This window comes from Etheostoma cragini, chromosome 2 (assembly GCF_013103735.1).
Source record: "Etheostoma cragini isolate CJK2018 chromosome 2, CSU_Ecrag_1.0, whole genome shotgun sequence".
NCBI lineage: Eukaryota > Metazoa > Chordata > Actinopteri > Perciformes > Percidae > Etheostoma > Etheostoma cragini.
Window position 1 is genome coordinate 15,915,504 of NC_048408.1, and position 13,937 is coordinate 15,929,440.

A 13,937-nucleotide genomic window follows, 5' to 3' on the forward strand; every position below is an offset into this window, starting at 1 on the left:
GTGGACCTAGAGTTTAGATTGTTAATGGTAGGTCCTATCTAGTCATTTACGTGTCATTTTCTTTCATATCACAGATTTTTTGAATGAACTCCTTAAATCAAGAAAAAAGAGGGCTGGTGCGTTTAAGGCTGGGAAGAGTAAATCCAAAATCAACGACTTTGAGATTTCAGACGATGAAGACAATCCCGGTAGGACGAAGAGAGTTTCATTTCTGAAAACCCAAAGAATCTTCTCTCCATCGGGAGACACAACGGCATCAGAGCCACGTGACACAGAGGCACCGAACTCCTCCACCGGTCTACACAACAATTATAATGACTCGTTTTCCTCGCAACACTCCACAAAAGTCAGTGAAGATAACGTTCAATTTAAAAGCAGTGGTGCGGAGTCTACCGATTATCAAATCACAAGAGAGAGCTCCAGTAAGTCTATGTCATACCAAACATCAGATGACACTCTACTGGACATGCCATTGCCTTTACCGTCTGACAGCAGTGTAATGGAAACTCCATGTCCCGAAGAGAAGAGCAACTCTGTTCTGGAAGAAAGCTCCCAGACTCCCCAGTTATCAGCATCTGACCTCAAACACCTGTCCTCAGAAGGTCTGTTTACCTGCTCCATGTACAGTATGAGTCCCAAAGGGCACATGCTACTTTTGTCAGATTTACCTGCAGAGTTTTGAATTTATATATCCACAAACTGTCATTATTCAGATACAGAGAGGGAGCCACCCAGGCCTAAACCGAGGCAAAGGACTCTTGGATTGAGCCGTCATGCTGCAGAGGAGATAGCTGAAGATACTAAATCTCAGGATCTCAGCAGGCCCCAGACTTCACCTGCATCCATTCCCCTCTCCACTGACATGTCCAGCAACATTGTTGTAAGGAGCTGTGGTCCACATGCAGGCATCATTGCTTGGTTGTTCAGTATTTTTTTGTTGAAAAATCTAAGTGTAGCACGTTTGTTATGTCGTTTCAACGAAGTGGACAGACAGAGATCATGCAGCTTCATGCAGCCTCAGCAAATTATCTTCAAGTAAGAGTGAGCAGTCGCAGCTTTTCACCAATTCCACAGTTGATTCTGGATCCAGAGGTAATCATTGGCTTCCTCAAGACCTAAGTTACCTTATTTTTTATATTGTACTTTTTTGTATTGTATTTCTCATTGATCTTTTTTATGTTAAATTTTTTGTTTTAGATGGCTTTATTTCCGATGACAGCAAAGAACAGGAGAGAAAGTACTCCACATCATTCGAAGAGTTTAATGTAAGTAATGTATTATCAGGTGTGACTGTGATAGTGTCATAGATGTGCTCTGCCTTTTTATTTTGATTATTCTTAGTTGTTGTTTTTTAAAATGTGTTTTATTTGTCTTCTTTCAGGCAGACTCAGTAGATGACTCACATCAACTCTCTCATGTCCATGAAAAATCCTTTGATACTAGGTTGGTAAGCTGCAACAGATACTTCCAAAGCTTTGTGGATAAACCATGGTAGTAACCTAACTGACCGTCATTCTTTTTAAAATTAGGACATCAAGTTCACACTCTAAGACCACTCAGAGATCTCAGAGTGTGTGCTCCAGGAACGTGCAATCAAAGTATTTGGGATCTCTCAAACTTCTGGATCGTAAAGTCTCACTACAGGAGTCTCAGCCTCAAGCAGCAGATACACTCAGAGCTGCCATTTACCAGGTCAGTGTGATAACGAGCCTGTGTTATGATGCCACATTGCTGAAGTTCTTCACAGTCTTCAGTTCTTCAATCTTGACAGTGTTTTTTTCTGTTATGTGGTTTACGGTAAAGGACAATATGCAACCAGTGCAGTTCTCCTCAGAACTATCTAGAGCAGCTCCATTTTATGCTTAGACTCAGACACTGATAATGCTTTGATTACAGGTATATAAGATATATAGAATATAATTATTATAAGTAGAAAGAATTCCTTCACCCTATTAAACACTGCATTGGTAATGTCTATGTTATATAACATTATCCTCAGATTATATTACATTATCTTTAGGAGGTAAAGAGGATTAGATCCTGATGAGCCAATTTGGGCCAATTTGGGCTTGAAAACGTTGAATACCTTTCCTAATAATAACACATTTTATGAAATTCTCTTGTCACTCCTTGGGAGGAAGATATCTGAGTATGTTTTTTCTCTCACGTGTACTCCTAACAGGAATGGCTTCAAAAGAAAAAGGAAAAGTTCAAAGAGAACATGCATCAAATGAAGAAAGAGGAAATCCTGAAAGAAAAAAAGAAAAGAGTAATTAATTTTAAGTTTTTTTTTAATTGCTGTCGTACTGCACTATAAAAGACACCCACTGGTTGTTTTAACATTTATGCACACTGCTTGCTATCTTTCCAAAAACAAACAGGATGAAGTGGCTAAAAAGGAAGATGCTGTTGCATCGTACCAGGCGTGGAAGGAAAAGAAAGCAGAGAGTCTCAAAGCAAAAGCCAAAGAAAAGCAAGATTTAATCACAAAAGAGCAGAGAGCGATCGAAGAGAAAGAAGAAAAAATGCAATCTGCTAAACAGGTAAATTCAATGATATATTACGCGTTATTCTTATTCTAAACTATAATAATCTGTCGGAAAATGAATATGTAATGTTATAAACATTGCAGGTGTTTGAAAAATGGAAACTGGAGCATGATCAGCTACTCAAAGAAAAGTTCAGAAAACAAAGAGAAGCTGAAAGTAAGCTTCAGTTTAGAAAACAACAACAGGAGGAAGAAAAAAAGAGAGACCGTAAATCTGCTTTTTCTGAGTGGTGAGTGTAAACTGACTTTTTAACAGAAACAAACTTTAACAGTAGAGCCAGTACAGTCTGAAAGCTGCTGAATGCCTGCCGTTCTACCCAGAAAACAACAAATGTCACACATTACTGTCATTTAGTGGCTAGAATGGCTAGATCGCATACAGTGTTTGGAAATTGTCCTACTGTGCATGTTTACTAGACATTGTATTGGGGTCTGAAAGTAAGTATTTAAACAAGTATTTACAAAATAAAAGTAGTGCATTTCAAATAGCTGCATGGGCCGAATAGCATCTGATTCTGGGTGTGAATATATCAACCACTAGATGGCAGCTGAAGCTTGATGTTGAGCCACATTTCATCACTGGATCTTGATCATCTAAACTATTGTTACTTTTTTTTGTTCAAAAAATGTTTAAGGCATGAAAAGAAGAAAAATGTCCTCCTGGAAAAATTCACAAAGGAGCAAGAAAAAATACAAAACATAGCAGAGGAGGAACGGTACATGAAAGAAGAGAGAGATAAAATGGCTCTAGAGATGTATGAAAACTGGTTGGTAAGTAGAACTACTTGTGGTGTCAGTGATAAATGGACATCAAAGGTGGTGGCTCTTTATCTGTTTTTGAGAAGAATGGTCCCACTGGGGGGCATTTCTTCCATAATGCAAAATTTGCCAGCCCTCAAAGAAGTGTTTATGTCAAAGGCAGCAGAATCAGTTTCATGACCACATACAGGGAATTTGACTCAGCTTTCCAGCAGCTTCTAGTACTTCCATATACAGTGGCTTGCATACGTTTACACACCCATGCCAAAGTTGATTAAAAAGAGAAATAAAAAAACCAGTTTTTGGAAATTGATCTTAATGCCTTCATTTAAAAATGAGGCAAATAAATAAATAAATGATGTTCCTTAAAGTACATGGGGCGTAAGCATCCACACCCCTATGTTAAATTCCCATAGAGGCAGCCGAGTTACATTTTTAAAGGCCACTTATTTCATGGACCCAGGATACTATACATCCTGATAAAGTTCCCTTGGCCTTTGGAATTAAAATAACCCCACATCATCACATAACCTTCATCATACCTACAGATTGGCATGGTTTTATTTCAGTTAGCTTAATAGCTGCTTTGATTTGCATTGAGAGATGATCTTATGGAAAGTTCCCCATGCCAGTCTCTAGGTATGGTGAAGGTTATGTGATGATATGGGGCTATTATAATTCCAAAGGCCAAGGGAACTTTATCAGGATTCATAGTGGGCGCCTGCCTCTATGGGAATTTAACATAGGGGTGTGTATAATTACGCCCCCTGTATTTTAAGGAAGACATTTATTCTTTTACAATACATTATTCATTCACAAAGAAAATTAGTGTCTTTTTAAAAGGTTGTTTTTTACTAAATTCTTTGAATTAAGGCATTAAGATCAATTTTCAATAGATGTTTTTTTATTCCTCTTTTTAACCAACTTTGGCAGGGCTGTGTAAACAGGTGAGCTACCCAGGCACCCCGTTTCTCCTCTGTTTCAACTACAGGAAAGTTGGTACTGGAGGTTTACCAGATTTTAGTTTCTGCCTGTAGGTTGCAGACCAGGCAGTGATCTGAGTGCCCCAAAGCTGCCAGGAAAACAGAGCAACATGCATCTTTACAGATGTGTAGCTCTGGTTCAGTGTGGTAGGACAAGTGGTTTGCTGTCTATATCACAGAAGACATGTGGAAGGGTTAATATTTTGGAATATAGATTTCTTTTTTCCAACAGATACGAAAAGATCTGGAACAGAAGAGACAAAGAGAAGAAAGACGAATACAAGCAATACTCAACGACAGTCCCCCTCCTCCGTGGAGCCCTCCGAATAAAACTATACCATTTCGAAAATGACACTTGAAATGTAACATACTACCCTTAAAATATCTGTGGGTTCTATGTTACATCTTACGTTGTAAGTTTTGTACTGTATGTTGTGTTTTAAACATAGTTTGATGGCAGCTGTTCAGTTATATATATTTCAATCATATATCAAGTTTTGCATTAGCCAGCCGCTCTAGTGCAAGTTTATATTTTTTTATATGTTTTTTTTATGAAATGTTGCAGTATGATTGCAAAGTTAGGAAACGTTTGTTGTCCTGTGACATGGTAACATGTAACAAACCCTTTTTTTATAAATGTGGGGGTCTGTAATTACCACATCTGAATGTAAGACAGCAATAAGAAAACCTATTAATGTAAAGGGCTATAATAATTGGTCTGCTGAGTCTTTTACTTTTTATTGTTGAACTGTTGTTGAATTCAACATGGTTTAATTTTGTCCAAAGGCTCCAAATCAGCACACAGTTTTTTTTTATTTTCATTGCATTTGTATCATCATCCAAAACCTTTACTTTAACAAATAACACAATAAACTAAGGAGAGCAACACTTTGACACTTTTGACGCTTTCTCAACAATCAATAACTCCACCTCCTTGATCCGCTTGCTGCCTTGTGAACTTGAGGAAGACATGACATATATGCAGTTTTTATCCATCTGTGAGGATTCCGGTCTCTCGCCAGTAACCTATGTAAATTAATTACCTGTAAACCACGCCCTCTTTGTACATTAGGCCCCGCCTCTTTGCCCCATGACAGTGACAGAAAGTTGAAACTGACAACCAGTGACATTGTAAAAATCTTGACAGCATAAAAATAAAAACTGTCACTGAAAAGACACAGACATCAAGAAACAATGTTGATTGGCATTGAAAAACCTACCATAATGCAAACAAATGTCAAAGTAAAATAATACAATAGGATTGTGAGATTATTAATATTTGATGTTTATGTTTTACATGTCAGTTCAACATTTTTCGGTGCCAATATTTCCTGTTTCAATGCAACATTTGTTTTCAATACCACAGGTTACTGTCACTGTTCTAGCTCCATAGACTTTTACTAAAAGTATCTGAATACCTTATCTGCCAGCGTTAAAATGGTTTGAGTTATACAGAAAAATGTTGCTTTTATTTTATATTAATGAGAAAGGAACCTGAATGGTGTTGTGCTGTTACTGTGAAAATATCATACCGGAAGTGTCTCCAGGGCTTAATGGTTTCATGAAGATTGAGGTGGTAGTGTACGAAGTACGTACCCTTAGTTTAGAGAAAGGTAGTGCAGTTGTAAGAGAAACGCTGGTGCTCTGAGTTTTTTCGTCGAGCACTAGTTTACATTTTAGTTAAAGACATTTAACATCGTTTGTTACCGACCACCGGAACCGACGGCTGTTTCGACACATTCACATTAAAGAGAGGAGCTAACATAATCTGCACATTCCTGAAGTTGACTGATTGTCGAGGTGGCGGAGGTAATGTAACGTTAGCTCACGGTTTCTAGCTAGGTGCTTCTCTATAGTATAGACGTCCATTCATTTATTTCTTGTGTTTAGTTCTCTCATTTACCAATGGGAAAGAAGAGGTAAACTAGCGTACCTATGGGCCTGTTAGTGCGTAATCTAATACAAGCAGTGACACTTGCTCTGCAGCACAGAGAACGTAAACTAGCTAAGGTATCTGGGATAAAAGGTCAGTTTTCATGTCTGTAAGACGTGGCTGAGCTGCAATGAATGGCTCTTTATTTTCTACCGGACTAACGGTGCGACTGGTAAATCAGCTACTGTAGCACTGATGAGTTGGTGAACCCTGGCATTCGGAGGCTTGAACAGGATGGTTAAGAAACAGAGATCAAAGTGTTAGAAAGAAAGAAAGAGCTTAACTTTTATGTTAGAGCTTTGCTCTTCGTATGCCATTTAAAGTCAACTTTAAAAGTCTTTAAAGTTTTCTTTAAAGTTGACTCTTTTTAGCACAATGGATGGACAGATAAATGGAAAAGCAGTTTTAAGTGTTGATATGGAGCTGCAACTTATCACTATAGGCTACTTTAATTATCAATCTATCTGCCAGTTGTTTTCACAACCGGACAAGTCCTAAAGTCCAAGGTTTTTTTGTCTTCAAATTGCTCTAAAGATCAAAAAATTTGAAAGAAACCAAGATTAACTTTTCTGATGGAGCTTTGCTCGTCCTAGTAAATCGAGGTCTTCTTTAAAGTTGACACTTTTTAGCACAGTGAAAAGCACGGACAGATGAATGGAAATGCACTGTTATTATCTGTGTGCCAAATTGGCGCAAAGACTGCATTTTCTCCGCAGATTGAGACAGGTAGGGGTGAGCACCAAGATCATGACTTTATTTTACATCTCTCTACTGGAAAGTCTGATCAGATGTGGTATGGCATCCTGGTTTGGCACCCTTACCATCCAGTGCTAAACAAAAATTGATAAACTAATAAAAGCAGCAATGAAGGTTATGGGAAAGAGAGACTGCACTTCCCTTTAGGCTATCTTTGAAAAAACTGTTGTCTCCCAGGCTCAGAAAATTCTGAAGGACCCTTCCCACATTTTGCACTTGGAATACAACGTTTTACCTTAGAGCTAGCAGTTGTAAAAGTAATTGCTATGGGCTGTCCTTCGTTCCAACGTCTATAGCGCTCCTAACTAAACAATCAGCTTGGAACTAAATAGCTTGAAGCACTTACGGCACTTAATTAGTTATTAATTATAGTCTAATTTTAGTTTAGTTAAATTTTTATCGACCAGATCTATATGAGATTTTGTTATATAGAATAGTGGCGGTTGAACTTTGTTTCTGTCACATTGTTTTCTTCTTTATGTGCTCCAGTGTAATTACGCAGAATTATCTGTTTATTATTATTCAGGTTTTATTGACTTGGTAATCAATGATTGACAGGGGAGGGTCATTAGGCCTACTACTGGTGCGATGTAATGTAGGGTGGATTGTATGTTGTATGTGAGTGTAAAGTCTAGGTGTTATTGATGTTTACAGCAGCATTAAGTAGCACTGATGCCCAAGACAAATTTCCCTCAGTGGACAATAAAGTTGATCTCGATCTTGATCTTGAAATGTTCAACAAGGTTGCAACTACTTAATAATTATTTTTATCATCAATTAATCTACAAGTTGTTTTTACAATTAAAAGTCCTAAAACCCAAGGTGATGTCAACAAACAATTAATGTTGCATGCACTATCTATCTATCTATCTATCTATCTATCTATCTATCTATCTATCTATCTATCTCTCTATCTCTCTATCTCTCTATCTCTCTATCTGAAATGACCTGGAAGTCTCCCGTCACAGCTAGATTATTTTACACCTGAAAACAGAGCCAGGAGGAGCTGCAGAAGTCTCATTCAGACCACTTGAATTATAATACGCTGAAAGATTATTATGGAATTCTTGCCCAACGACACCAAAAATAAATGGCCTGCTATAGCTTTAACTGTCACATAACACAACGATGCAGAGAATCCTCATTCGACCGCATTTTTGCTTTAAAAAGGAATCAAGTAGTTGCCATATATTTTTTTGTCGATTGACTAAGTCAAGTGAATTGGTGGACTTTGTTGTTTGATTTGAACAGGAATATTTAAAACAAAAATGAGAACCTAATCACAATTAGAATCGTAAAAAAAGGGTTTCTTGCCAAGTACATAAAACTTACAAGGAATTTGCCTTGGTAGTTGGTGCATACATAAACAAATTTAACATTAAAGGTGCACTATGAGCATGGTCTCAGCTCAATTTAATTTTTGGCTCAAATTGTAGTCTCCATGATCCGCTAGCTGCCTGCTCCCTGAATACACTGTGAAAAAGCTCAGTCTCGGGAGACAACACAGGGGTCGTAAACATCAAACAAACACTAGAGGCACAGGATAGGCACCAAAATACAACAAACCACTCCAGCCAATCACCAACAAGATGATTGGGGGAGGGGTGGGGGTTAGTGACAGTCAGTTAGTCATGAGAGTTACTGAAACATGAAAGGAGGGGTGAGCTTGCTCTGTTTTGTTTGAAATTTACTTGAAATGTCAACAGAAGTGACCATGCAGGAACTCCTAGTGCACCTTTTAATATGAATTAAACAATAAATTCTAAGGGTGCACAAATCAGAAAATGTTACGATTCGATTCAATACAAATGTTTAGGCCCAAGATTTGATTCAAAATTGATTCCCAATTAAAACTAGGACTGCAAGCAGTTCTGATGGAGTCCAAACCTCCACGTGCAAGTCGGCCCCAACAAACCAGGGGAGTGCACGAAAGTGGAACCCAAAGCGAAACGGTGGGGAGGCAAATGTCAGGAAATATTGAGAGATGCATGTAATAGTGTGGATTAATTACTCAATGACCTCGAAAAGCTCTGGGCCTCTAGGCTGGATACAAACCTTGTGTAAGGGATAGGAAGGCAACAAAGACAGCAGCAGAACGGGGCCACTGTTAGTTTTTAGCTCCAAAGTTATGAACCAGAAGTGCCGTATGGCATCATATATGACGCACTCGACCTCAGAACGGATCAAATGGGCCAAAATGATCTACGCTGGTTATGGCGCCTCGATAATAGCCAATAACAATTCACAGTGTTTAAATGTAGTTACCTTTCCCATATGATAGTATACATTACGAGTTGATTTTGAATCGGTAGAGCTTAAATCGATTCATGAATATGAGTTTTAAACTGCTGTAGTAAAAGGTGTATTTACTCTCTCATTTTAGATGTTTTGTATTTTCTTGTCGCTTTATATTTGCAGATGTTTCAGATAAAGAGCATCTGTTGTATTGGTGCTGGGTATGTAGGAGGCCCAACGTGTAGTGTGATCGCCAACATGTGTCCAGAGATCACAGTGACCGTCGTGGATGTCAATGAGTCCCGCATCAAAGCCTGGAACTCGGACACTCTGCCCATATATGAGGTATCATATCAATGTACTTATTCAAAGAAACTGAGCTGAAGGTATTATAGCATGAATAAATACAACTTGAACAAACATTGGATCATTTTTTTATTAGGGGTTTTCCTCTACATTCTTATCTCACTTTTGAGAGCCATATATCTTGAAGTGGTTGCCGGTTTTATTACTTAAACTTAATAACAGTGTTGGAAAAAGTAGATGAAGCTAGGCAACTGTTCCAGCCAATGTTTTTCTACAACATTGCTCCAATAGTGGGATAAATGAAACATAAATTAGTTCCAGATTGCTCGGTGTCGCTACTTCTCTATGTCTAGATGACCACAAGGTATTACATCATCATGACGAAAGGGCAGTCAATGACCAGTCATTGAGAACTCGTTTTACATTTCTGTTTTTAACTGACACACCCTCCCTGTCTTATTTTCCCTCTTTCTCCCACTCCAGCCGGGTCTGAAAGAGGTGGTTGAATCATGCAGAGGGAGAAATTTGTTTTTTTCTACAGACATAGACTCAGCCATCAGGGACGCAGACCTCGTCTTCATCTCTGTGAGTCAATCAGTTAACCCCATGCACACTTCCCGACGCACAGTTAGGCCAGCGCCAGATATAAATCTTGACATTTATGACGCATAAATGAATTCATGGGAGGGGTTGTAATTCCACCCACAGGTGAACACCCCAACTAAGACCTATGGGATGGGGAAGGGTCGTGCGGCTGACCTTAAGTTCATCGAGGCGTGTGCCCGACGGATTGTGGAGGTATCAGATGGTTACAAGATTGTCACAGAGAAGAGCACCGTCCCGGTTCGAGCTGCTGAGAGCATTAGGCGAATATTTGATGCCAACACCAAGCCCAGCCTCAACCTACAAGTGGGTATTATTGAACAAGAATACAACTCTGATATCTGTTCTTCTGCATGTCTCTAAAGTTGTTGTGCCGCTGCTTTAGGTGCTGTCCAACCCAGAGTTCCTCGCAGAAGGAACAGCCGTGCGGGATCTGAAGGAGCCAGACCGCGTCCTGATTGGTGGAGACGAAACAGCCGAAGGTCAAAGGGCGATCAGAGCACTGTGTGCCGTCTATGAACACTGGGTCCCCAAAGCACGCATCATCACCACCAACACATGGTCGTCCGAGCTGTCCAAACTGGTGAGCAGAGGGCGGAAACTAACAGTCATTGTTTCCTTTTTATTTAATTTGATGATTACTGTCTCAAAAATGAACAATTTTGTTATAATATGATTTTTGTTAGTCTAATGCATTTATGTTTTGAAATACATTTGTATTCTTTACAGTCCAAGACTATATCGGCCTATAGTCCATAACCCAAAGAAATTCCGTTTACTTTCTTATATGACAAAGAAAAGTATTAAACTCACATTTGAGAAGCTTGAGCCAGGAAATGTTTGGTACTTTTGATTGAAGAATGAGTAAAACAATTGGTTATCAGAATAGTTGCTGATTAATTAGCTTTGACTAATTGATCACTAATTGTTTCCTTTGTGTGGCCTTTACTGTTTTGTATTTGTCATAAGTACAATCCAACAAAATAATAATGTGTGCTTGTGTAGGCAGCCAATGCATTCCTGGCCCAGCGGATCAGCAGCATCAACAGTATCAGCGCTCTCTGCGAGGCCACCGGGGCCGATGTGGAAGAGGTTGCCAAGGCGATTGGTATGGACCAGAGAATAGGCAGCAAGTTTCTCAAAGCCAGCGTGGGTAAGAAACACATCCAAAATATGTTTTTAAGTGAGCTTTTATGTAAAGTTATATTTGTTAAAACACAGAATAAGTGTTGCCTTCTATCTCTTTGCTTCTTTAACACCCTGGTCAGGTTTTGGTGGAAGCTGTTTCCAGAAGGACGTGCTGAATTTGGTGTACCTGTGCGAGGCCCTCAACCTGCCCGAAGTCGCCTCCTACTGGCAGCAGGTGAGAACTACACCACACACAGTAGCGCCTCCTTTTTTTCTGCTCGCTGTATTCATCTTCTCTAATCGGTTTGGGATTTTCTCAGGTGATCGACATGAACGAGTACCAAAGGCGGCGGTTTGCCTGCAGGATTATTGATAGCCTCTTCAACACAGTTACTGGTAAAAAGCTTGCTCTGCTGGGCTTCTCCTTCAAAAAAGACACAGGTGACACAAGGTTAGTCTCATTTCATCACATCCTTTTTTTTTTCTTTTTTTTTTGGAAAGGTAAACAGCAACAAACAGTTACAAAAAATACAGTGAGAGCAAGAATGCTCAAGGCAAGAAAGAAAGAAAAATAGAACATAGAGAGGAAAGAGGTGAGGGAGGGAGACAAAAACAACACACGAAGAAACAGACACACACAAACAGACATATACACAGACAAATACAAGACAAGGAACCAAACACGGTTACAGCCCGGACTTCACAGCCTCAGCAACGTTCACCCAAGTGTCCAGAGTCTTTCCCGGCGCTCCATATAAACAACATCCAGGTAGATAATGGTCCACGCGCGGATAGACAGGTCGTGTGGTGGTTTCAAACGGGTTGCAATCATCTTCTTTGCAGCTGTAAGTCCAGCAAAACCGCACGTTTCTGAGTTCTAGAAAGTGAAAAGGCTGACAGGTCATAATCAAAACCTTAACAGTAATATTAAACAAGGCGGACATTTTGGATGCAATACTGTTCCAGAACCAACTAACGGGAGCGCACGCCCATAAAAATGTGAAGATATGTGCCCTGTGCTTTTATTAATTCATCACATCGTTGTAGACATTTGTCACCACTATAATTTTCTTCTACATTTATTTTCAACATCCTTATGGTGATCATTAACCTAGAATTATGTATGCAATCACACTTTACTCCTACAAACATACTGTGTTGAACTATGACCTCTCTCTCTCTCTCTCTCTCTCTGCGTTTGCCTGTGGGTATGTCATGCGTGTATTTATGCATGTGTGTGTTGCAACTCCAGGGAGTCTTCCAGTATCTACATCTCTAAGTATCTGATGGATGAGGGAGCCAAACTGTTCATCTATGACCCCAAAGTTCTCAAGGAACAAATAATTCACGACCTCTCCCAGCCCAACATCTCAGAGGACAACCCAGAGAGAGGTGGGTGTTCTTACCAAGTGGTCAGTGGTTACATGGCTGTGTATTAACAGTTTTTTTAATTTTTCAATGAAGGGAAATTGTTGGTATGGGGCAAATACAAAATATCAAAAAGGTGCAAATCCAAAATGCGCACGACAGAAAGCAGCTCCCAGTCACTGCTTATACATTTTAATTGACACAATTTAATTTTTTATTTTTTTGAATTTGTTTAAAGATAAAAACATTCTTCATTTGTCTTTTTTTTTATGCTACGCTGTACCGATAACTAGCTGAGATGAGAACCTGCAACTTTTCACTGTTTTCTTCTTCTTAGTGTCGGAGCTGGTGACTGTGACCTCAGACCCTTACGAGGCCTGCAAGAGTGCACACGCATTGGTCATCTGCACTGAGTGGGACATGTTTAAGGTCACAATCACACATTGTTTTCATCTTGTAATAAAAAAAAAACAAAAAAAAAAACTTGAAGTCGTCCTAACCCTCAAATTCCACCACAGGAGCTGGACTATGAAAAGATTTACAAGAAGATGCTGAAGCCGGCCTTTATATTTGATGGTCGCAGAGTGCTGGACCACCTCCACCCTCACCTCCAGAACATTGGCTTCCAAGTGAGCAGACAGAAAGAAAACACATTGCACAATGCACCATTACACATTTCAGACAAAATCAAAGTTGGTGAACTGACTTCTATCATTTTGCTGCTTTTTCTGTCAACAGATCGAGACCATCGGTAAGAAAGTGACCACAACACGAATTCCCTACACTCCAGCAGCTGCTTGCCCTCGCATCGCTGCCAGTGAACCTCCCACCAAGAAAGCAAAAGTCTAAAAGTCATTTCAGCTCCACATACACAACATGCAACACATTCCTCCCTTAACCTTTTTATTGCTGGTACACGCCTAATTATTGAAAAAAAAGGTGTGTGGGACTAACTGCTCCCCTGCAGTTGGTCTAAAAGGAAGAAGTTGAGCCTTCAGTCCATTATAGTGCAAATGTGTTTCATGGCTGTGTTGGAATCGTTAGAAGATGTTTAGTAATAAACCATCAATAAACTGTTCATTTTATACATTTCATTTTTCATCCAAACATTTCAGTGCAGCTATACATGCACCGTCTATTCCAAATGAACACTTTTATTGAGTTTGTTTTGACAGTATTAACTATATAATCATGTAGCGTTGCTAAATTGCTAAACAATTTTATACAACTTTTAAAAAATAATTTTATATGTCTCACTGTATGTTAATCAGTATTTCTATCATTGACTGTTTTCTAAAAATGGAGATGCAATAAAATG

General features: G+C 39.2%; 2 protein-coding genes across 2 annotated transcripts in view; both read left to right on the forward strand.

Annotated features, from left to right (window-relative positions):
* Positions 1-5,093, forward strand: part of map9 (microtubule-associated protein 9) — a 5,639-nt gene extending 546 nt beyond the window's left edge. The window contains exons 2-12 of the mRNA XM_034859143.1: positions 32-602; positions 714-880; positions 984-1,092; positions 1,198-1,265; positions 1,382-1,443; positions 1,530-1,692; positions 2,183-2,269; positions 2,382-2,543; positions 2,633-2,778; positions 3,184-3,319; positions 4,523-5,093. Coding sequence (XP_034715034.1) covers positions 32-602; positions 714-880; positions 984-1,092; positions 1,198-1,265; positions 1,382-1,443; positions 1,530-1,692; positions 2,183-2,269; positions 2,382-2,543; positions 2,633-2,778; positions 3,184-3,319; positions 4,523-4,642 — 1,791 coding nt within the window. The 3' untranslated portion in view covers positions 4,643-5,093. The remainder of the gene's footprint in view (positions 1-31; positions 603-713; positions 881-983; positions 1,093-1,197; positions 1,266-1,381; positions 1,444-1,529; positions 1,693-2,182; positions 2,270-2,381; positions 2,544-2,632; positions 2,779-3,183; positions 3,320-4,522) is intronic.
* A 735-nt stretch (positions 5,094-5,828) lies between these two features.
* Positions 5,829-13,703, forward strand: ugdh (UDP-glucose 6-dehydrogenase). The gene is made up of 12 exons (XM_034858790.1): positions 5,829-6,099; positions 9,398-9,559; positions 10,004-10,105; positions 10,229-10,429; positions 10,509-10,706; positions 11,129-11,276; positions 11,392-11,486; positions 11,572-11,702; positions 12,504-12,643; positions 12,957-13,048; positions 13,138-13,248; positions 13,358-13,703. The coding sequence occupies exons 2-12, from the start codon at positions 9,398-9,400 to the stop codon at positions 13,466-13,468; spliced, it is 1,491 nt and encodes a 496-aa protein (XP_034714681.1). The 5' UTR covers positions 5,829-6,099; the 3' UTR covers positions 13,469-13,703.
* The last annotated feature ends 234 nt before the right edge of the window (positions 13,704-13,937 follow it).

What these genes read in the sequence shown, in the direction of transcription:
- ugdh (XM_034858790.1), top strand. Translation starts at nt 9,398, where the DNA reads ATGTTTCAGATAAAGAGCATCTGTTGTATTGGTGCTGGGTATGTAGGA. An exon ending in ACACTCTGCCCATATATGAG is followed by an intron (nt 9,560 to 10,003) that starts GTATCATATCAA and finishes CTCCCACTCCAG; the next exon opens with CCGGGTCTGAAAGAGGTGGT. An exon ending in CGTCCGAGCTGTCCAAACTG is followed by an intron (nt 10,707 to 11,128) that starts GTGAGCAGAGGG and finishes GTGCTTGTGTAG; the next exon opens with GCAGCCAATGCATTCCTGGC.